General features: G+C 48.7%; 1 protein-coding gene across 2 annotated transcripts in view; it reads left to right on the top strand.

Moving 5' to 3' along the window:
• CP (ceruloplasmin) overlaps positions 1-24,363 on the top strand; it is a 151,617-nt gene that overhangs the window by 56,429 nt on the left and 70,825 nt on the right. For both annotated transcript variants that reach the window (XM_029616513.1, XM_029616512.1), the window contains exons 6-7: positions 478-646; positions 4,388-4,527. In XM_029616513.1, the coding sequence (XP_029472373.1) occupies positions 478-646; positions 4,388-4,527 (309 nt within the window). The remainder of the gene's footprint in view (positions 1-477; positions 647-4,387; positions 4,528-24,363) is intronic.

The raw sequence follows: 24,363 nt of genomic DNA, 5'->3' as shown, positions 1-24,363 counted from the left end.
TTTGCTCCTTGCCCTTATCTCCCCAGTAGTCCCCCAGAGTGTACTGGGAGTCCAACCAGGCCCAGGTTTAGGCATATGTATGACAGATGCAACTGCCTAGGTTACCACACTTTGAAGGGGACCAAATAGTCAAGCCAAAGAGAACTTGCTCCTACTTGCTTTAGGGCTGTGGGCCAGCAGCACTTCAAAAAGCCACTGCCATGGCATTGTGACCCGCTCTCTGCTCTCCAGTACCTGCCTAGGAACATCAAAATCTCGAATCAAGTCTTAAGTCAAACTTTCACACAAGTTTTGCTATTTAGCTTTTTTATTTGTTTATGCTAAAATGAATTCTCTTACTTCTTTTCTCCCTGTCAATGGGATGTGTTTGTCACAGTTCCTACAAAAGCCTTTTTGGATACCTCTGAAAATAAAACCACACTGTGCGATAGTTTCTCAGAGTGGCCCTTTTCATTCTTTTCTGATTTCAATTTTCAGGCGGGATGCAGGCCATTTATGAAGTAAAAGAAAGTGCAAAAATGAATCTTGGAGCCTTTCAGAAAGCAAACATACAACAGTATTACATCGCAGCTGAGGAAATCTTTTGGAATTATGGCCCATCTGGGATAGACCAATTCACTGGACTGGCGTTAGACCATCCAGACAGGTACAAGTTTCTTAAATAAGGTACAAATCACCTGTAGAATGTGTTACAAGGAAGTAAGCTTTCTCTACTAAACTCATGCTTTTTCAGGTTGCTAGAGAATCCCACTACAGCGGACGTTTGCAGGTGTTACTTTTCAAGCATATTTTACTTTGCCTTCTATTTTATTATAGTTTTTCCAGAGAAATCTGAATGAAATGTTTCTTTTCTCAAACACAAAACAGAACCAAGTATGTTTCATAAACACCAGTGTTTCCCAACCCTCTCCTGGAGGCACATCTATTCACACTGGGCCGGATTTTCAAAAGGCCCTGCGACGCGCGTAAAGCCCCGGGATGCGTGTAAGTCCCGGGGCTTGCAAAAAGGGGTGGGCCGGGGGAGGGGCGGGGCGGTCCGGGGGTAAGGTGGGGGCATGGCCAGAGGCCTCCGGCACAGCGGCCATTTGCTGCTGTGCCGGGGATCGCGCGCCGGCAGTTGGCCGGCACGCGCAACTTACTTCAGCCCCAGGGCAGCGCGTGCAAATTATAAAATTGCATGTCCATGTGCGCTGGGTCTCCAATATATGCAAATCTAACTCTTGTACATAGGAGCCAACTTCTGAAAATGATTGGGGGTGCCGAACTCAAGACAAATTACAGCACCCCCGAGCAAAAAAAGAAAAAACAGAACACAGTGGGCTGTGAGTCCGACTGACGAGGAGCAGGTAATGTGGGCATAGGAAAGACTCATGTGGCTGAAACAAAAGCTAGGGAAGGCTCAACATCCCATCAGTCATCCTTCTCTCCAGTTCTGTCTCATCCCCACCATCCTCCTGCTCCATATCCTCCATCCCCACCCCAAGCCTACACACACCACAGACTCTTCTCCCACCCTCAGCAGTCACCACCGTTTTCTCTCAATCTCCCATTTCTCTCATTCTCCTAATCTCCTCTTCCTCATCTGCTCTTCTTTTCCTCCTCCTCGACTTTCTCCCTCTGCACTCTTAATTCCTCCCCCCCCCCCCCTCACCCTTGCATGGGCATTTTGAATTTTATATTCAAAAGTCTGATGTCCAATTATATGTTTCTACAGGATCATTCTCAGGGTAGGGTGGAGTGGAAATCACGACTGTTGAGTTGTTTTAAATATCAACATCTGTGAAGGAGGGGACCTCTGGGCTTGAGCCCTGATTTTTTTAAGTTTCCAGCAATGCCTCTGGTTATATGTATGTGTAACCCCAGCTTCCTAAGGGTCCCCCTCCCAGCCCTGGGGAGCATTAGAGCAGCTCTGCTAGGGTGGGGAATCACTTAAGAGCTCCAGGTACCATGGGCTGGGATCAAGTCTACCTGCAAGGCTGAGGACACGCTTACAAAAAAACCCAATGTTCAAGCTCCAATTGTGCTTTATAAATTAGAGAGTTTTATTTGAGAAGACCAAAATAGCATTGGAAAAATCATTGTGCTCAAATCACCGTCCATTTCAGAAGTCAGGTGACGGATCATACTGGTCAGGTATCAAACCACAGTCCTCTTTCTTTCCACATCCAAATTCCATTTCCTCTTATTTTTTATTCTTCCAGGTCCTCTGCAGACCCTGTTTAATTCACCACAGTCTCTTTTCCACAATTTCTCCTTCCGCCCACCCCAAAGCCTCTTTTCCAAGGTCTCTCTTCCAACTTCACACACACTTGACAAGCTCTCCAGGCAAATCACCCCCTTCTGTAGGCAGATGCAGCTCCTGGCCCAACTCTGGAGCTACTTACAGGCATCACTTCCCCTTAGGTCTTGCCGACTTCCAAAAGAACATGCCATACGGGTCAGGTCATCAAGCCCAGTATCCTGTTTCCAACAGTGGCCAATCCAAGTCACAAGTACCTGGCAATTACCCAAACATTAAATAAATCTCAAGCTACTAATCCTTATTGATTAATAGCAGTTTATGGATTTTTCCTCTAGGAACTTATCCTAACCTTTTTTAAACCCAGTTACACTAACTGCTGTAACCACATCCTCTGACAATGAATTCCAGAGCTTAACTATGCGCTGACTGAAAAAGAATTTTCTTTGATTTGTTTTAAATGAGCTACCTGCTAACTTCATGGAGAGCCCCTTAGTCCTTCTGTTAGCTGAGAGAGTAAATAACCAATTTACATTAACTTTTTCAAGTCCTTTCATGACTTTGTAGACCTCTATCATATCCCCCCTAAGTTGTCTCTTCTCAAAGTGAACAGTCCCAACTTCCTTAGCCTTACCTCATAGGGCAGCCGTTCCATGCCCCTTATCATTTTGGTCACCCTTCTCTGCACTTAACTATTATCTTTTTTGAAATGCAGTAACTAGAATTGCACACAGTATTCAAGATGTGGTCTCACCATGGAGCGATACAGAGGCATTATGACATTCATCATTTTATTTGCCATTCCCTTCTTAATTATTCCTAACATTCTGTTTGTTTTTTTGATCGCCACAGCACACTGAGCTGATGATTTCAAAGTATTATCCACTATGACGCCTAGATCTCTTTCCTGGGGGATAATTCCTAAGATAGAATTTAACATCGTGTAACTACAGCAAGGATTATTTTTCCCTATATGCATCACTTTGCACTTGTCCACGTTAAATTTCATCTGCCATTTGGAAGCCCAATCTTCCAGTCGTGCAAGGTCCTTCTGCAATTTATCACAATCCGCTTGAGATTTAACTACTTTGCATAATTTTGTGTCATCTGCAAATTTGATCACCTCACTCGTTGTACCCCTTTCCAGATCATTTATAAATATATTAAAGAGCACCAGTCTAAATACAAATCCCTGAGGCACTCCACTGTTTACCTTTTTCCACAGTGAAAACAGACCATTTAATCCTACTCTCTGTTTCCTGTCTTTTAACCAACTTGAAATCCACAAAAGGACATTGCCTCCTATCCCATGACTTTTTAGTTTTCATAGAAGCCTCTCATGTGGGACTTTGTCGAATGCCTTCTGAAAATCCAAATACACCACATCTACCAGTTCACTTTTGTCCACATGTTTATTCACTCCTTCAAAAAAAATGTAGGAGATTTGTGAGGCAAAACTTCCTTTGGGTAAGTCCATGCTGGCTGTGTCCCATTAAACCATGTCTATCTAAATGTTTTGTGATTTTATTCTTTATGTTTCCACAATTTTTCCCGGCACTGAAGTCAAGCTCACTGGTCTATAGTTTCCTGATTACCCCTGGAGCCCTTTTTAAATATCGGGGTTACATTGGCCATCTTCCAATCTTCAGGCACAACAGATGATTTTAATGATAGGTTACAAATTATTTGAAATAGGTTTGAAATTTCATTTTCCTGTTCATACCCCAGATCAGTCCAGACAAGTGGGTTTATGCATCCCTACCAGCAGATGGAGGCAGAGAACAAAACTTTGAGGCACTGCTACTTAACTGAGAGTGCCTTCTGCAGTCCCTCAGTATTTCTCTGCCTCCAGCAGATGGTAGAGGTGCATCCAAGGGACCTGACTTTTACGGTCTGGGAAACTGATAAGCATGAGGGTAACTTGCACAGTGTAGGAGATACTGGCATAAGCTTGCTGGGCAGACTGGGTGGATCATTTGATCCCTTTCTGCTGTCATTTCTATGTTTCTGTGTTTCTATGTAAATCTTTATGAATGTATTTTTATATGTGGCACAATAAATGCTTATTGGTACCTAAGCCTCTTGCACACCAATCTGACTTGTAATTGTATTCTAATTTTTAAAGTTGTTTCTTTTTAAAATGTCTAGTGAATCACAGGTGTTTTTCAAACAAGATGAAAAAAAAATTGGAGGAACTTATAAGAAGGCAGTTTATGCTGAATACACAGATGGCACCTTTACAACACGCAAGGAGAGATCTCCTGAAGAAGAACATCTTGGAATGCTAGGTAAGGCTGTTAAATATAACTTATAAAACTCACACGGTATAGAGAAAAGGAAAACAGAAGGGAATACACTCGCCCAGTCACAGCCTTGATTTTCCCCACAGCCAGAGGCCACCATCATGCAGTTTTGTTGGGGGCTCTTCTAAGCTGCGGCATTTTTCCCCACTGTATTTTACCTCTGGGGAAAATAGCACGGGGATTTAATAAGCTGTGGTATCAAGCACTACAGTTTAGTAAAGCCCACAATGTTTTCCCCAGAGGTGAAAATGCTGTGGCTTAGTAAATGACCCACAAAGATGAGGGGCACTCCATGAAGCAAACAGGTAAGCAGATTTTAAACAAATTGGAGAAAATAATTTTTTCCCTCCATGCACAATCATGGATTTTTTTTTGCTAGAGGCTGCAGCCAGTCAGGGCATGTAGTTTAGCTGAGTTTAAAGGGGCATGGACAAGTTTATGGAGGAAAAGTCCATTAACTATTCTTAGCCACGTGAACTACGGGAAACCCAATGCTTATCTCTGGAAATGTGCAACAAAGAATTGGATGCCACTCTTTGGGATCTGCTGGGTACCACCTAATGACCCGCATTGGTCATTATCAGAGACAGGATGCTGGGCTCATTGTACCTTTGATCCGACTTAGCATGGTACATCGTATTTTCTTATGTTCTAACAAAATAACCTCACAATGAGCTAGAATTCTAATTACTTATAATTCCCTGTACGTACCTGGATCAGTCCAGACAGTGGGTTATGTCCCCAATCCAGCAGATGGAGTCAGCACAAGCTTTGAGGGGGCGTATCCATATATCCTACTACCCCCTCTGCAGGAGTTCAGTATCTTCTGACTCCAGCAGATGCGAGTAGGGGAATCAGGCTTCTCCTCCTTTTCCTTCTTTCTCACTTCTTTTGCTTGATTATTTTGCTGCCTTTTTCTCTGGATCAAGTTTGTATCAAGTCTTGTATAAAGTTTAAAAAAAAAAAAAAAGTAAAGCAGGGTCCTTTCACCTTTTGGGGAGTGACAATATCTCTCCTGTCTCTTTTCTGCAGCCGTGCTGTTTTCTTTGTCGTTGCAGCAGGGGTAAGTAAGTTTTATTCCTCTGTAGTTTTTCTTCACAGCACAGCTCCCGGTGCCCGCGAAAGCCGGTAGTGCCGGCCTCTTCGTTTTTCTTCACTCACCCGCGGCCATTTTGCAGCTCCTCGTGGGCTGCTGCCGCGCTTGGGAAAGACTTCTGGGGCGGGTTGTGTGGCCAGGAAGGCCCCCCCGCGGCACCCTCCTGTAATTTCGGACAGCGGGCAGTGCGGGCCGCCCGGGCCCCCCCGCAGCGGCGCTTTCGTGCGCGTGGCCCCCCCCGAGGCTTTTGCTCTTTTTTGCCGCCGTTTTTCATCTCTCCCCCGGCGATCCCGATGCCGCGGCCGTCGCACTGTGCGGCCTGCGGCGACCCGGGGTCCCGCATTTCCCGGGAGGGCATCTGTGCACGATGCCTTCCCGGGGGGGAAGGTACCTCACAGTCCCTGACTGAATTTTCTTTTTTGCCCGGGCGGCGCGGGCCGGCCACTCCGCCATTTTTGGCGGGAACGGGGGCCAGCTTACATTCTGAGCGCCCGGAGGTGCAGGCCACGAGGGAGAACGTCTCTCGGGAAGACTCTACAAGCGGGGGCGCCCCCCCCATTCTGGTGCAGGAACCAAGCACCCAGAGCCAGGGAGCAGGAACCACGCCGCCCCTCGAAATGCACCCGGGCAGGCCGGGATTCTCTCCGGAGTTTATCCTGCTCATGCATACCGCTTATCTACAGGGACTGGACACACCTGTGGGACCCCCCCCCCTAAGATCCCACGGATGTCGCCCTCGGCGCCGGCCCCCCCCCCGACCCTTCGGGAGCGGGGGCCTCACGTCCTCCTACTCGGGTCCGTTCGGCGCCAGCGGCAGTGGGGGCGGTGCCCGACCCAGCGGGACAGGGACCTGACCTCCCGGACGGGGGCCAAGGGGACGGCACGCAAGAAGGGGATGATCCGCGTACCCTACGCCTCTTCCAGAGGGAAGAACTGGACGACCTCATCCCGCAGATCATTCAGGAATTAGATTTGGACCCTCCACCGGACCCGCCTGCTCCAGTGGCTCCCGCTGTCGTCACCTCCTCAAAGAAGGGAGATCCGGTCCTGGCAGCGCTTCGGCCGAGGGCTCGGGCTTTTCCTATCCATGACTCGTTTTTACAACTTCTCACCAGGGAATGGGATACCCCGAAGGCCTCCCTGAAGAGCAGCCGGGCAATGGAAAAGCTGTACCCGCTCCCTGAAGATTTTCTGGACCTCATCAAGGTCCCAAAGGTGGACTCCGCAGTGTCGGCGGTCACGAAGAGGACGACTATCCCAGTAAGGGGAGGTGCGGCATTGCGAGACACACAGGATCGTAAGTTGGAGGTTTTCCTTAAGTGGGTCTTTGAGGTCTCCGCGCTAAGCATGCGGGCGGTGATGTGCAGTTCGCTTGCCCAGCGGGCTAGTCTCCTTTGGGTACAACAACTCCTCACGTCTCAGAATCTGCCGGCCGATGAGGCTGCACAGGCGGATCGGCTGGAGGCCGCAGTGGCGTATGGGGCAGACGCCTCTTACGTTCTTTTTCGGGTCCTCGCAAGATCCATGGTATCAGTAGTGGCGGCACGCTGACTACTATGGCTAGGCAACTGGGCGGCAGATACGTCCTCGAAGTCCAGTCTGGGCTCTCTCCCCTTCAGGGGCAAGTTCCTCTTAAGAACATAAGAACATAAGAAAATGCCATACTGGGTCAGACCAAGGGTCCATCAAGCCCAGCATCCTGTTTCCAACAGTGGCCAATCCAGGCCATAAGAACCTGGCAAGTACCCAAAAACTAAGTCTATTCCATGTAACCATTGCTAATGGCAGTGGCTATTCTCTATGGGGTAGATTTTAAAAGAAGCGCGATCAGCCTACTTTTGCTTGCGCATCAGACTCAAGCAAAAGTACGCTGGATTTTAGTAGATACGCGCGGAGCCGCGCGTATCCACTAAAATCCTGGATCGGCGCGCGCAAGGCTATCGATTTTGTATAGCCTGCGCGCGCCGAGCCGCGCTGCCTCCCCCCGTTCCCTCCAAGGCCGCTCCGAAATCGGAGCGGCCTCGGAGGGAACTTTCCTTTGCCCTCCCCTCACCTTACCCTCCCTTCCCCTACCTAACCCACCCACCCGGCCCTGTCTACCCCCCCCCCTTACCTTTGTCGGGGGATTTACGCCTCCCGGAGGGAGACGTAAATCCCCGCGCGCCAGCGGGCCTGCTGCGCGCCGGGCCGCGACCTGGGAGCGGGTACGGAGGGCGCGGCCACGCCCCCGGGCCGTAGCCACGCCCCCATACCCGCCCCCAAAACGCTGCCGACACGCCCCCGGAACGCCGCGACGACCGGGCCCGCCCCCCGACACGCCCCCCTCCGAGAACCCCGGGACTTACGCGAGTCCCGGGGCTCTGCGCGCGCCGGGAGGCCTATGTAAAATAGGCTTCCCGGCGCGCAGGGCCCTGCTCGCGTAAATCCGCCCGGTTTTGGGCGGATTTACGCGAGCAGGGCTCTGAAAATCCGCCCCTAAGTGAACTTAATAGCAGGTAATGGACTTCTCCTCCAAGAACTTATCCAATCCTTTTTTAAACACAGCTATACTAACTGCACGAACTACATTCTCTGGCAACAAATTCCAGAGTTTAATTGTGCGTTGAGTAAAAAAGAACTTTCTCCGATTAGTTTTAAATGTGCCCCATGCTAACTTCATGGAGTGTCCCCTAGTCTTTCTACTATCCGAAAGAGTAAATAACCGATTCACATCTACCCGTTCTAGATCTCTCATGATTTTAAACACCTCTATCATATCCCCCCTCAGTCGTCTCTTCTCCAAGCTGAAAAGTCCTAACCTCTTTAGTCTTTCCTCATAGGGGAGTTGTTCCATTCCCCTTATCATTTTGGTAGCCCTTCTCTGTACCTTCTCCATCGCAATTATATCTTTTTTGAGATGCGGCGACCAGAATTGTACACAGTATTCAAGGTGCGGTCTCACCATGGAGCGATACAGAGGCATTATGACATTTTCCGTTTTATTCATCATTCCTTTTCTAATAATTCCCAACATTCTGTTTGCTTTTTTGACTGCCGCAGCACACTGAACCGACGATTTCAATGTGTTATCCACTATGACACCTAGATCTCTTTCTTGGGTTGTAGCACCTAATATGGAACCCAACATCGTGTAATTATAGCATGGGTTATTTTTCCCTATATGCATCACCTTGCACTTATCCACATTAAATTTCATCTGCCATTTGGATGCCCAATTTTCCAGTCTCACAAGGTCTTCCTGCAATTTATCACAATCTGCTTGTGATTTAACTACTCTGAACAATTTTGTGTCATCTGCAAATTTGATTATCTCACTCGTCGTATTTCTTTCCAGATCATTTATAAATATATTGAACAGTAAGGGTCCCAATACAGATCCCTGAGGCACTCCACTGTCCACTCCCTTCCACTGAGAAAATTGCCCATTTAATCCTACTCTCTGTTTCCTGTCTTTTAGCCAGTTTGCAATCCACGAAAGCACATCGCCACCTATCCCATGACTTTTTACTTTTCCTAGAAGCCTCTCATGAGGAACTTTGTCAAACGCCTTCTGAAAATCCAAGTATACTATATCTACCGGTTCACCTTTATCCACATGTTTATTAACTCCTTCAAAAAAGTGAAGCAGATTTGTGAGGCAAGACTTGCCTTGGGTAAAGCCATGCTGACTTTGTTCCATTAAACCATGTCTTTCTATATGTTCTGTGATTTTGATGTTTAGAACACTTTCCACTATTTTTCCTGGCACTGAAGTCAGGCTAACCGGTCTGTAGTTTCCCGGATCGCCCCTGGAGCCCTTTGTAAATATTGGGGTTACATTTGCTATCCTCCAGTCTTCAGGTACAATGGATGATTTTAATGATAAGTTACACATTTTTACTAATAGGTCTGAAATTTCATTTTTTAGTTCCTTCAGAACTCTGGGGTGTATACCATCCGGTCCAGGTGATTTACTACTCTTCAGTTTGTCAATCAGGCCTACCACATCTTCTAGGTTCACCGTGATTTGATTCAGTCCATCTGAATCATTACCCATGAAAACCTTCTCCATTACGGGTACCTCCCCAACATCCTCTTCAGTAAACACCGAAGCAAAGAAATCATTTAATCTTTCCGCGATGGCCTTATCTTCTCTAAGTGCCCCTTTAACCCCTCGATCATCTAACGGTCCAACTGACTCCCTCACAGGCTTTCTGCTTCGGATATATTTAAAAAAGTTTTTACTGTGAGTTTTTGCCTCTACAGCCAACTTCTTTTCAAATTCTCTCTTAGCCTGTCTTATCAATGTCTTACATTTAACTTGCCAATGTTTATGCTTTATCCTATTTTCTTCTGTTGGATCCTTCTTCCAATTTTTGAATGAAGATCTTTTGGCTAAAATAGCTTCTTTCACCTCCCCTTTTGGATCAGATTTGGATCAGATCATCAAGTCCCTGGGGGAGAACGTTGTTTATCGGCTGCCGGAGGATCGATTTCGTCCATCCAGAGCGTTTTCTTCTTCTCGGACCAGAGCCAGAGCGCAGCGGCGCTACAGGGGATACAGACAGGCGGGCGCCCGGCCATCCGCCCCCAGGTCTCAGCCCTGGTCGCGCTCCTTTCGCGGGCGTTGGCCCGCACGCACTACTCCCGGACCCGGGAACCCCCCTAACAAGTCTTCACAATGATGCCAGTCTCGCCCACTCCCCTGTCCCCAGGATTGTGGGCCGGCTAACGTTTTTCTACGCGGAGTGGGCGCGGATCACCTCAGACCAGTGGGTCCTGGATACCATAAAACACGGCTACGCATTGGAATTTGTCCGCCCCCCGCAGGGAAGGTTCATCTTTTCTCCCTGTAGCTCGGACCTCAAAAGAAGGGCGGTGCAGCTGACTCTGGACAGACTCCGGGAGATTGGCGCTATTGCGCCCGTGCCCTTCGGAAAGGTGGGCTCGGGCCACTATTCCATCTATTTCGTCGTGCCAAAGAAGGACGGTTCCTTCCGGCCTATACTAGACCTCAAGGAAGTCAACAAATCCCTTCGAGTCGTTCGGTTCCGCATGGAAACGCTCCGATCAGTGATTGCGGCGGTACATCGGGGGGAGTTTCTCGCCTCCCTGGACTTAACGGAGGCCTACCTGCACATTCCCAACCGCCCGGACCACCACAGTTTCCTTCGTTTCAAAATCCTGGACCAGCATTTTCAGTTCACGGCTCTCCCGTTCGGATTGGCGACGGTGCCGCGCACCTTCACCAAGATCATGATAGTCGTGGCTGCAGCTCTCCGGAAGGAAGGCATCCTGGTTCATCCTTATCTGGACGATTGGCTCATCCGGGCGAAGTCATTCGATCATGGACGCTCAGCGGTGACTCGAGTAGTACGGTTTCTACATTCCCTGGGATGGGTAGTGAACTTCTCCAAGAGCTCCCTCACTCCCTCGCAACGCCTGGATTTCTTGGGGGCGACCTTCGACACCCTACTGGGCAAAGTTTTTCTGCGCCAGGACAAGGCTCAATCCTTGCGGGATCACACACGACGGTTCTCTGCGTTACCAGAGCCCACCTCCTGGGACTACCTACAACTCCTGGGAGTGATGGGGTCCACCATCGACCTTGTACCTTGGGCTTTCGCGCACCTCAGGACCTTACAGTGGGCGCTCCTCTCCTGGTGGAAACCAGTATCACAGGACTACCAGATGATTCTCCCGCTCCCACAGAATGCCAGGGACAGTCTGGGCTGGTGGTTGGATCCTCCGAACCTGGCCCGGGGCGTGTCCCTCGATCTGCCAGATTGGGTGGTGGTGACGACCGATGCCAGTCTAGCAGGCTGGGGTGCAGTATGCGATCGAAGTGCCACGCAGGGGACGTGGTCCGCGGTGGAGGCGAAGTGGTCAATCAACCGTCTGGAAACCAGAGCGGTCCGGCTAGCTCTGCGACATTTCCTCCCGCTTCTTCAGAACCGGGAAGTCAGAATTCTATCGGACAACGCTACCACCGTGGCCTACATCAACCGACAAGGAGGCACGCGCAGCCCGCAGGTCGCGCTCGAGGCGGCGCTACTGATGCAATGGGCGGAGCGTCATCTCGTCCGGCTAGCGGCCTCGCACATCGCCGGGGTGGACAACGTCCAGGCGGACTTCCTCAGTCGTCAACTGCTGGACCCAGGAGAGTGGTCTCTCTCCGACAAAGCGATGCAACTTATCGTCCATCGGTGGGGGGCCCCCCACCTGGATCTGATGGCATCCGCTCTCAACGCCAAGGCTCCACACTTCTTCAGTCGCCGGAGAGAGCGCGGCGTGGAGGGAGTGGATGCCCTGGTCCTTCCGTGGCCCCCACATCTTCTGCTCTACGCTTTTCCACCGTGGCCCCTGGTGGGCAGGATGCTCCGCAGAATAGAAAGCCATCAGGGGACTGTGGTCTTCGTCGCTCCGGAATGGCCCAGGCGACCCTGGTTTGCAGACCTGCTACAGCTGGTGATCGACGGGCCAATCAGGCTGGGGCACCTCCCCCAGCTCCTACATCAGGGTCCGGTATTTTTCGAGCAGGCAGAACTCTTCTGTCTTGCGGCCTGGCTTTTGAGAGGCGCCGCCTCCGGCGTTGGGGCGGTAGGGGCGGTAGTATCCACGCTATTGCGGGCACGAAAAACATCAACGTCGGCGGCCTATGTTCGGGTCTGGAAGGTGTTCGAGCTGTGGTGTACCAGCCAGGCCACGAGACCCGCTAAGGCGTCTGTACCTCAGATACTTCAGTTTCTACAGGCGGGAGTGGAAAAAGGGCTCGCCTATAATTCACTACGGGTTCAGGTGGCCGCCCTTGGTTCGCTGTTGAGCGATGGGGGCTCTCTTCTACAGCATCCTGACATTGCTCATTTTCTCAAGGGTGTCAAGCATATGCGTCCTCCGTTGCGGGACCCTTGTCCCTCCTGGTGTCTTAACCTTGTGCTTCGCTCCCTGTCGGGACCACCGTTCGAGCCGCTGCGCAGCGCAACGATAAAGGATCTCACTCTCAAGACTGGTTTTCTTGTGGCCATCTGTTCCGCTCGACGCATCTCGGAGCTGCAGGCTCTGTCGTGTAGAGAGCCTTATCTCCGTTTTTCCCGACTCTGGAGTTTCGCTTCGCACCGTTCCCTCCTTCCTTCCGAAGGTGGTTTCTGCATTCCATGTGAACCAGACGGTGGAGCTGCCGTCCTTCTCCTCCTCAGAGCCGAAATCTCTCCATCTCTTGGATGTCAAGCGCACTCTGCGCCTCTACCTGGAGGCTACAAATGAGTTCCGGATCTCTGACCATCTCTTCGTACTCTGGTCCGGACCTAAGAAGGGGTCTCAGGCCTCGAAGGCTACCATTGCCAGATGGTTGAAGGCCGGCATTGCTGCTTCCTACATTGGGGCGGGACGGACTCCCCCACCCGGCATCGTCGCGCATTCTACACGTTCTCAGGCGGCTTCCTGGGCGGAGTCTCGCTCGGTATCCTCTCAAGAAATTTGTAGAGCAGCCACCTGGAAATTGTTACACACGTTCTCGAGGCACTATCGTCTGCACCTCGCCTCTTCGGTCTCTGGACACTTTGGCGAGCAGGTTCTCCGAGCAGGCCTCGCAGGACCCCACCCAATTTAGGGAAGCTTGGGTACATCCCACGGTCTGGACTGATCCAGGTACGTACAGGGAAAAGAAAATTATTACTTACCTGCTAATTTTCGTTCCTGTAGTACCATGGATCAGTCCAGACGCCCACCACGTTTTGGGTTCTTGATCCTGCTCAGCTCTGCGCTATTTCCTGTTCACAGTGCTCTGTGTCTTCACAGTCTTTTCCTTTTTTGCTGTTTTTCACAACTCCCTACAAGTTGGTAGGATGTTTGCAGTTACTTGTTGCGGTTACAATTGTTTTAATTATCTGTTTCCACAAACTTGATCCTTCGGGGGTTTCTACTCGGGCTTTGATATACTCGATACTGAACTCCTGCAGAGGGGGTAGTAGTACTTATGGTGACGCCCCCTCAAAGCTTGTGCTGACTCCATCTGCTGGATTGGGGACATAACCCACTGTCTGGACTGATCCATGGTACTACAGGAATGAAAATTAGCAGGTAAGTAATAATTTTCTTTTTCTGCACATGTGAATAGTTTTTCTTCAGGAAATAGGTATCTCTTTTATTAGAATGGTGTCCTGTAAAAAGATCTGTCTCCTTTTTGCAGGTTCGTGGTCACATAGGTAACTTGCAGTAACTATATCAAAGTCTTAAAAGAATATATGATTTCATTATAAAGAATTGAAGTTTTTTTATTTTGAATGTATTTGAAAAATGAAAAGCTTCTGGAAATCCTGCAGTATTTCAATGAAACAATCTGGGCTGGAAGGGAGAGTGAAGAATCCATCAGATTTATTTATTTATTTATTTAAAGGCTTTTATATACCGGAGTTCATGCACTAGTGCATACCACTTCGGTTTACACAGAACAAGGAACAGAAAATTACATCAAACAGATTGAACAATTAAACAAATATACAATTACAGATTACAAGATCAGAAGGATCATGGTTCTTTCAGTGGGAGATAATGTCACACAAATCTGATCCCTTTCTTTCATAGGGTGATCAGAGAATTAGACCAGAGGCATGCAGCCATGGTTGTGGTTTACTTGGATTTCAGCAAAGCTTATGATGTTATTCTGCATAGGAGGCTCCTAAGTAAACAGAGTAGCCTAGTGGTGGGCCTCATGGTATTCTCCGGGATTAGAATGGCTGAGTGTCAGATGACAGAAGATAGTGGGAAATGGAAGGGTGATTAGCCTCAGGGATTGGTGCTGTGGCTGGTTCTGTTCAATATCCCTGTGAATGCTATTGTGATAGGGTTACTAGGAAAAAATATCTTTTTGCATATGACACTAAATTCTGCAATAGATTGGGCATCACTGAGACAGTAGGCAGTAGGAATGATCTAAAACAGTTCAAGGAGAGGACAAGAGTTTGACATTTTAGCTTTGATACAAAAAGGTGCAGAGTCATACATTCCTGTTCATACCCCAGATCAGCCCATACAAGTGGGTTATGCATCCCTACCAGCAGATGGAGGCAGAGAATAAAAACTTTTCAGGCACTGCTATATAACCAAGAGTGCCACCTGCAGTTCCTCAGTATTTCTCTGTCTCCAGCAGATGGTAGAGGTGCAAACCTGCAGTCTGCAAGAAATTAAAAAAAAAAAAAAGTAAGCAAGGATAAAGGACTTATTGGAAGATCTCCCTGAGGTGTTAGGCGCCTTCATGGGCCATCCCTCAGGTGGAGCTGGGCAAGCAGGGGATTGGTAATCCCTGTCTGATCTCTGCCTGCAACATCTGGAAGGACTGATAGCCAGTGGTCTGGTTCCCTCTGTCTTTCCGTGGTCTCCTCTCCAGAGCCTTTGCCAGTATTAAAAAAACAAAATTAAGCCTGACTTGCAGGCAAGGCCTATCAGCAGTGGGAGGCTTCAGCGGGAACAGGAGGCACCGCGGGGAGTGAGATTTTCAGGTTCTCCTCATCCCCTGGGTCTGGAGCAGTTTGAGGAGGGTGAGTCATGCCGGCAGCTGGGCTCTTGCTATCGTGTAGCTCGGCGATCTTCATCAACTGCATGTGCTGCAATCGAGCCATGTACGCTGCTAAGATGGCACCGGCTTCTCTCTGTGGGGGAACCCTGTAAATTGTGCGGCTCGTGGTGTGGCCACCTTAATTCAGCCGTGATCTGCTCTTATTGTGCCTCGAGGGGGGGGGGGGGGGGGGAAGGAACCTTCTCCGGGGCAGGCAGCAGGAGGAAAGCTCCTGGGTCATCAAGGCCTGCTACAAAATCCCCTTGGGGGATTCGGGATGCAGCTAGGGTGGCTGAGGCGCACAATAGGAAGCAGGTGCACCCAGGGATTCCCCTCCCCCTGCAAGCAGCAAGCACCACAGGATCATGGGGTGGGGGGGGTGGGGAGGAGTCGGAGGACAGCATGCAAGCTGAGGATTTCGCTAAGATGGAAGATGTCTCAGTAGATTTTATTCTACCCTTTCACAAAGCCTATCTGGCAAGGAAGGAGGCAGGGTGGAAGTGGACCTTGGACCAGCAGCAGTGGTGCTCTTCTAAAAGGGCGAAGATGGTCCCAGCAGGGGTTGCTGGAGGCTTGTGGTCTGGGGGCTTACTTAGATGCCTGGGTCTTGCGCAAACTACAGGTCTGGATGAGGATGAATCTGATGTCCTACAGGAGGATCCGGCGGATGATCTGGAGGACATTGGTCCGGTGGATGGTATTCTACAGGGGGATCTGGTTGCCGATACTGATGCCAATACGGATGCGGACAAAGATGCCCAGGATACAGATGAAGTGCCGTGGCAGAAGGAGATGATCCTAGGGTTGTCCATTGCGGCCACTTATTCTGCAGATCCTGGAGGAATTAGTACTCAAGATCACCTGATAGGATTTGGACAATGAAGGGGTGCACCCAGTTCTAGAGGACCTGCATGGACCTCCTAGGGCTTTTCCAGTGCCCAAGAAGGTTAATCGGAAGTGGGATTCTCCTGAAGTAGGCCTTGAGTTCAGTGGGGCAATGGCTAAGTAATACCTACTGTAGGAGAAGATCATGAACCTGTTGACGATTCCTAAAGTGGATGCTTCAGTCTCGCCAGTGACCAAGAAGACGACTATTGCAGTGGTGGGGTTGGCAACACTGAGAGATGCACAGGACAGTAATCTAGAGATTCAGTTAAAATACATGTTTAAAGTCTCCGCCTTGAGTCTGTGAATGACTCTCTGTGGTAGTCTTATGCAGAGGGCATGTTTATGCTAGGTACAGAAAGCTCAGGAGCAGGACTCCTCCCAGACAGCTAGTTCTTGTTGGAGGCTGGGGTAGCCTATGTGGTGGACGTGCTGTATGAACTGGTGCATACATCAGCCAGGAGTGAGATCTCAGTGGTTATGGTGTGTCGTCTTTTGTGGTTGTGAAATTGGTTGGTGGATATGTGGTCCAACACCCAATTCTGTTGTCTTCCTTTTAAGGGGAAGCTGCTGTTCGGTGAAGATGCTGTTCAGTGAAGACCTCGATAAGCTGTTGAAGCAGCTGGGGGAGTCAAAAGGAAACAGGTTGCTGGAGGATAGGAAGAATTTTCCTTCCTGTCCCCGTTTTTGGGATATGAGGAGTTTTCATTCCGGCAAGAGTGTTTCATGCTCTGGACAGAAGCAGACCTTGGGAAGGCAGCACTCCTTTCAGGGTTCCAGCAGACACTCTAAAAACTCTTCCGTTCAGGGGACTGGAAGAGGAAAGTCCTCGCAATGAGGCCATGGGGGTCCACTATTCTGTAGAGGTTTTAGGGGGAAGATTATCCCGCTTTTATGGGGAGTGGATCAAGATCACATTGGACCAATGGGACCTTGAGGTAGTAAAGGACGGCTACGCCTTAGAATTTTCGCGCCCAGTCAGAGAAGCCTTCCTGGAGTCTCAATGCTTGTCTCAAAGAAAGCGAGAGGCAATCCCATTTTAGATCTGCAAAAGGTCAGTGCAGCCTTATGGGTGCCGCACTTTCAGATAGAGATGTTGTGAATGGTGATTGCAGTGGTGCGCAAGGGGGAATTTCTCGCCTCCTTGGATCTAACGAAGGCATTATCTTCATATTCCCATCCAAGTAGACCAAGTTTCTACACTTCATGATGCTAAGAGAGCATTTTCAGTTTTGAACTCTTCCTTTTGGGCTGGCTACTGCACCAAGAATGTTCACAAAGGTGATGGTGGTGGTAGCAGCGGCCCTCAGAAAGGAAGGGATACTAGTGCATCTATACCTAGACAATTCGCTCATTTGGGCAGAGTTAGAGGTGGAGTGTCACTGTTCCATTCGACGGGTGAAGGAGCGTCCATGGTCCCTGGGCTGATGATAAACCTGGAGAAGAGCAATCTCAGTCATTGGATTTTCTGGGAGCGCGATTTGACACCCAGTTAGGCAGTGTTTCTTACTCCAGAAAGTGTTATCAAGTTGCAGTTGCAGGTGGTTTGTCTTCGGGATCTGGGGGTCCCCAAACTCTGGGATTATTTACAAGTGCTAGATTTCATGGTCTCTATACCGTATTGGGTGCAATGGGCCTTTGCTCACATGTGACCTCTTCAGAAGGTGCTCCTGTCCCATTGGAATCCGTTGTCGGGGAGTTTTCAGCTACCGTTATCATTTCAGGAAGAATCCAGATCCAGTCTTTCGTGATGGCTTTTGCATCCCAGTTTGGAGAAAGGAGTAGATCTGGAACTTCCGGACTGGCTGGTGGTGACCACAGATGCCAGCTTCAGCGGTTGGGGAGTGGTATGTCAGGGTTATACAGCCCAAAGGCAGTGGTCACCAATGGAGGCGCCCTGATCAATCAACCATCTGAAAACAAGAGCGGTCCGCAGGGCGTTGCTGTTTATTCTTCATCAGATTCAGGGATGTGTGGTACATGTGTTCTCGAACAATGTGGTGACAGTGGCTGATATCAATCAACAGGGCAGAATGAAGAGTCGTTTGGTGGCTCAGGTGATTCAGGAACTCTTTGCCTGGGCAGAACTTCATCTAACAGCACTAGCAGCTTCCCACATGGCAGGTGTGGACAATGTGCAGGCAGACTATCTCAGCAGACAACAGCTGGACCAGGGGGAATGGGAGCTATCAGCGGAGGCCTTTGTCTCCAGTTCAATCTCATGACAATGCAGAAGAATGCCAAGGCGAACAGGTTTTTCAGCCACCGGAGGGAGTTCGGCTCCACAGTGATCAACGCTCTGGTTCAGCTGTGGCCAGCGAGACTTTATTTATTTATTTATTTATTTAGGTTCTTTTTTATACCGAAGTATAGCGAGAAGCCTTCACTCCGGTTTACAATGAACAACTTCATACATTGAAACATTTAGTAACATAAAACATTAGTATTATAATTAACATCTCGGCTAAAGCAGAGTTATAAAGAACATCATTATATAACATAAATAAAGCAAGTATCGAATAAATGGGTTTTCTGATGTATAAGGGGATAAAAGTTTAAGAGTAAGGAGAAGTCAGAATGGAGGTGAGGAGGGGTGAAATAGAAAAATTAAAAGTGTAAGGGCAGGGTAATTAAAGGTAAGAAAGGGGAGAAAATAAAGAGGGGAGGAAAGAGTGGGGAAGATTTAAGCGAAATGGAAGTAAAGAGAGGAGGAGAGGGTTAGGGTTCTTACAAAGGCAAATTACCAATGAATGAGGGTGGACATCAAGTTTAGACTGTGAATGCTTGCTTAAAAAGTCAGGTTTTAAGTTCTTTTTTAAAGGATTTAGTATCCCTTATTGAGCTTAAATATGTTGGTAGGGAGTTCCATTCTATAGGACCAGCTATAGAGAAAGCTCGATTCCTGGTGATAGATAATCTCGCATCTGAGAGAGGGGGTATGATTAGCTGTAATTTATTAGAGATTCTTGTTGACCGTGGTGGTTTGTGGAGTTTAATCATGCAATCAAGTGGAAAGTTATTATCTTTGTATATTTCATTATGAAGAATAGATAATGTCTTGTATTTGATTCTTTGAGAGATAGGTAGCCAATGTAGATTCATCAGGGTTGGTGAGATGTGGTCAAATTTCTTCTTTCCTGTGAGGACATGTGCTGCAGCATTTTGCAGTAATTGTAGGGGTTTAAGAGTGGATTTAGGGAGTCCAATGAATAGAGCGTTGCAGTAATCAATACATGAGAAGACTTCTGTTATATGTGTTCCCCCCATGACTGCTTGTAGGTCGAATGTTGTGGTGCATCAAGCAACATCCGGAAGAGTGATCCTGGTAGTGCTGGAGTAACTGTGCCATCTGTGGTTTACAGATCTATTTCAGCTGGTGGTAGCGGGCCTGTCCGGTTAAACCACTTGAGGGGAGGGCTGCGTCAGGGACCCATCTTTTCAGAACAGGCGGATCGTTTTTGTCTAGTGGCCTGGCTTTTGAGAGGTGACGTTTCTGTTTGAAGACGGTGATTACTACTATTGTTCTTCAGGCTAGAAGATCCTCTACTCCTTTGGCATATATCAGAGTTTGGAGAGTATTAGAGTCCTGGTATGGGGTCCATGACACTGATCTTTTGCAGGCAAATGTTGCCTAGGTCTTGGCCTTTTTGCAAGATGGCTTGTCAAAGGGTTTAGACTATAATTTTCTCCGAGTCCAGGTTGCAGCCTTAGGTTGTTTCAGAGGGAGGTTGCAGGGATGATGTCTCATCTGGACATAGTAAGTTCTCTTAAAGTAGCGAAGCATTTGTGTCCTCCGGTCCATAGACTTTTTCTGTCTTGGAATCTTAATTTGGTTCTTCAAATATTGTGTGGATGTCCCTTTTGAACCTTTGAGAAGGGCTTCTTTGATGGACCTTACCCTGAAGATGGTGTTCCTGGTGGCGATTTATTTGCTGAGACGAATTTCGGAGCTTCAAGCCTTGTCGTACAGAGATCCTTTTTTTTTTGCAGATTTCTGATGATGGAGTCTCATTGCGTGCAGTGCCTTCCTTTTTGCCCAAAGTTGCGTCAGCTTTTCATCTTAGCCAGATGTCTGATTCTCCCCATGCAAGGCAGCTTCACTTTTTGGACATGTGTTGGGTTCTCTTGTGATATCTCAAAGTGCCAAATGGATTTCGGAGGTAAAACTTTCTCTTTGTGTTATTCAGTGGACCAAAGAAGAGTTGCAAAGCGGCTAAGAGCACTATTGCATGGTGATTAAAGGAGGCCATTGTTTCGGCCTATATTTGTAAAGGTCGGTCAATTCCTGAGGGATTACGAGCACATTCTGCTAAGGCACAGGCAGCCACCTGAGTGAAGTGTCAATTAGTTCCTCCACAGGAGATTTGGTGAGCAGCGACTTGGTCCTCTTTGCACACTTTTGCTAAACATTACTGTTTGAATGTCAGGGACCCTGAGGAAGCCTCGTTTGGTGAAAGTTTAAGGTCTTTCGGGATTCCACCCACCGCAGAGGGGCTTGGATACATCCCACTTGTCTAGACTGATCTGGGGTATGAATAGGAAAGGAAGATTGGTTCTTACCTGCTAATTTTCATTCCTGGAGCACCAGGGATCAGTCCAGACTCCTGTCTCTTTATTATGATGAAAGACTTTCCAGCTTCTGGATGCTGCTGGTAATATAGAATTTTAAGATTGTATATTTTTAAGCTAATTGGAGACTCAAAGTTTTTTCATTACCCTAAGTTAAGGGTTCAGTTTTTTTGGGGGTTCTGACTTGTTCCTCAGCTCACTCTACAGGGAGATATCCTTGGAGTTTGGGAAGTAGTCATCGTGACTTGGGTACAGGTCAATACTGAGGTACTGCAGGTGACACTCTCGATTAAGTAGTAGTGCCTGAAAAGTATTTATTGTCTGCCTTCATCTGCTGGTAGGGATGCAAAACCCACCTGTCTGTACTGATCTGTGGTATTCCAGGAACAAAAATTAGCAGGAAAAAAACAATTTTCCTTTTGGGGAGATGAAATCCATCAGAACAATAGTATGAGGAGTAAGGCAGTGATGGGTGCTGAGCAAGAGAGAGACCTCAAAATGATCATATCTAATGATACCAGGTAGCAAAACAATGCCACAAGGGGACAACCAGAGCCAGACAAATGCTAAGATACAGTATATAGGCAGAGGCATAATCAGTAAAAAAAAAATAAAAAATTGATAATGACTATGTTCATCGTGTTGGTGAGACCTTACCTCAAGTATTGTGTCCAGTTGTGGATGCCATACCTCCAAATGGATATGGGCAGAGTAGAGGCAGTCAAGAGAAGAGGTACTAAAATGATGCAGAGCTGCCTCCTCAGTATATTCAGCCCTGACTGGCCCAGGGGGCAGAAGCTAGGCCTGAGAATCAATTCTAATTCACAGCACTGCCTCTGGGTCAGCTCAAATTTTACCTGTTGTATCTGTGGACTCTTGGACTGGGGTGAAATTGGCTCTTGCTGTAGGGAGGAACCCTGAAGGTCCCCACCACCAGCAGGCAGACACAGGCGAAGCAGAGACAAGTCAAGAGCTTCATGTTACCAGCCCATGTTCTCCCTCGGGTTGAGCCTTTGAGTGCTGGGGCCGGTAGGCAGAGATTGCTGCTGAAAACTAAGGATGTGGTTCAAGGGCAGGCATTGGTCAGACACTGGCATTGGTCTGACATATCGAGATTCCAGGCAAGGGTCAAGGCAGGCAGCATTCAGGTAAGTCAAGAATCCAGGTAAGGGTCAAGGCCAAGTATCCGGCCAAGTGAGAGTAAGAGGGACGGATAGTGTGGAGGCAGGCTGGACAGGCAAAGGCTGGAAGCAACACACACCACCACCATAGCTGGATCTGTTGCTGAGGCATTTGTAGGGTCTCTGGACTGCTCTTAAATAGGAGCTAGTGGTTAACATCATCTAAGGGTGCTGCAGGGGTTTTCCCATTGTGGGTGCTTTAAATCTGGGAATGTAGCTGCGCGCACACAGTAGGAGGGGTTGGTGGCATCCTGCCACGCCGGCAGGGATGGCGGTGTGCTGCCGCATCTACAGGGAAGGCATGGCCGTGTTGGGGTGAGTAGCGCAATATTACTATTTTTTTTTTTCTATTATGTACTAATACACAAAACACTGCACACACTGGGCTGGATTTTCAAAAGGTTACGCGCATAACTGGTCCTGCGCGTGCCGGGCCTATTTTAAAAAGGCCCGGCGGCACACGTAAAGCCGCGAGACGCATGTAAGTCCCGGGGCTTGAAAAAAGGAGTGGGGAGGGGGTGGGGCATGGGCAGTCTGAGGCAGGGCGGGATCAGCGGTTCCTGGCACAGTGGCCATTTGCCGCTGTGTCAGACATCGCGTGCCGGCAATCAGCCGGCGCCCGCAACTTGTGCCTGCCCAGAGTCAGGCGCAAAAGATAGGATAAAACTTTTGGGGGGGGTTAGAGTAGGGCTGGGGGAGGAAAGGATAGGGGAAGGGGTGGGAAGGTCAGGCTAGGGGGAAGGGAACGGGAGAAGGCAGCTCGCACAAGGTGCACAATTGTGCACCCCCTTGCGCGTGCCAACCCAGAATTTTATAACATGCGCGCGCGCCTGTTATAAAATCGGGTGTACATGTACACATGCCGGGTGGCACGCACACATGTATGCCCGCGCGCAACCTTTTAAAATCTACCCCACTATTTGCAAAATAGTGCATACAATTTTTCTTCTGGGATCTATTTGCACTCAAGCCTGGTAGAAAAATTGCATGAGGAAATTTTGCAAACCCCCACTAGATGTCTAGGGGGTTTTTTTTGTTGCGAAATTTGGCCTACAAACCCAATTTCACCCACAGTTTATGTGCTAATAGTTAATGAGCTGCTGTGCAATATTATGCGTTGCAGCAGCTCATTAACTTAATTAATTTGAGTAAGAATTTGCTTGCAGACAACTACACACAAAATTTTATTTTCTGAGAACATTGAAAACTTTGCATATGATGCTTCAGGCATTAAAATATAAAATTTTGCATGTTAGCGCAATTAACATGCACTGTTTAGTGTTTTAGCGCATGAAGTTTGTGTTACGAATGTGCTCAGGGAGCCCTGGAAAGGGCATAGAGGTGCGATCGCTTGCTCCTGAGAGAGAGTGAGCCCTTGGGCCCCGAGATGGCTCAGGGAAGAGCCCCAAGACACACCCCGAGGTGAAGTGAGCAAGTACAAGCTAGGGAGGAGCAAGAACACAGGAGGAGGACGAAGTGGGTCAACCCTCTGTTGAACCAACCCATATTAGAGAGGACAGAGGCTGGAAACTCTGAGGCAAGGTACTGGAGTAGGAGATTCTGGACCTGAGAGAGTAAGAGTCAGAGTACATAGGGTAATGAGGACTCCTGGAACTTGGACGAGTAGATGACTCCTGGACTGGAGAAGATGAGACGAGACTCGGACGAGACGATACTCTTGCAGGTGAAGGAGAGATGAGGCTCTTGGAGACTTGGGAGAGTGCTGTCCCTCAGGGCACCTTACACAGCCCGACGTGGACTGGTCATAGACCACCCTGTTCCATTGCGCGCCCTACACAACCTGGAAGGCTGGTCGTGGACCATGCTGAGAGCGGGATGAGCACAGAGTATAGAAGAGAGTCCGGACAGCACTTGAGAGAAGTCCAACCGGAGACAATTCCGATCACCTGAAGACTGATACCAGGGATGCTGGATGCTTCTAAGAAGGATGACTGGAGGAGAAGTCTGGAGGAACAGCAAGGCTGCTGGCGGATTCTTCAGGATCACGAAGAGGAGCAAAAGAAGAAGGTACACAAAAGGGGAAGCCTCAAGCGCAGGTCATCTGGACACCTGGTATCTGGATCTCGGAACAAGAAGGCAACTGGACATCAGGGTCTCTGGACATCTAAGACAATGGACACAAGTAGAGAGGACTACTGGATGAGTGGAGATCAGAAGGTCAAAGAAAGAGGATGACAGACATCAGGACAAAGGACGTCTAGACACTTGGACATCGGGATAGCTGAACAGAGGACATCTAGACAACTGGATGACAGGAACACCTGAGACATCTAGGTATGGACGAGGAACCCCGAGGCTTACGGAAGGAAAGCCAAGGGCAGGAACATACGAGGAAGATCCGACCAAGGATGAAACCTGGAGCGTCAGACGGACATCAGGAAGAAGAAGACTAGAACATTAAGTCTTCTGGACAGGAGCAGCAAGCTGGACCACGGTGGAAGTGGTGGAACTCCATGGACAAAGGAGAAGCTCATGGAGGGTGTAACTCCAAGGATGGATTATGGAGCAGTCGTAACTCCATCGAAAGGCAGTGAGAA

The sequence above is a fragment of the Rhinatrema bivittatum genome, chromosome 9 (genome assembly GCF_901001135.1).
Source record: "Rhinatrema bivittatum chromosome 9, aRhiBiv1.1, whole genome shotgun sequence".
Lineage (NCBI taxonomy): Eukaryota > Metazoa > Chordata > Amphibia > Gymnophiona > Rhinatrematidae > Rhinatrema > Rhinatrema bivittatum.
This window is presented reverse-complemented; position numbering and strand designations above follow the sequence as displayed.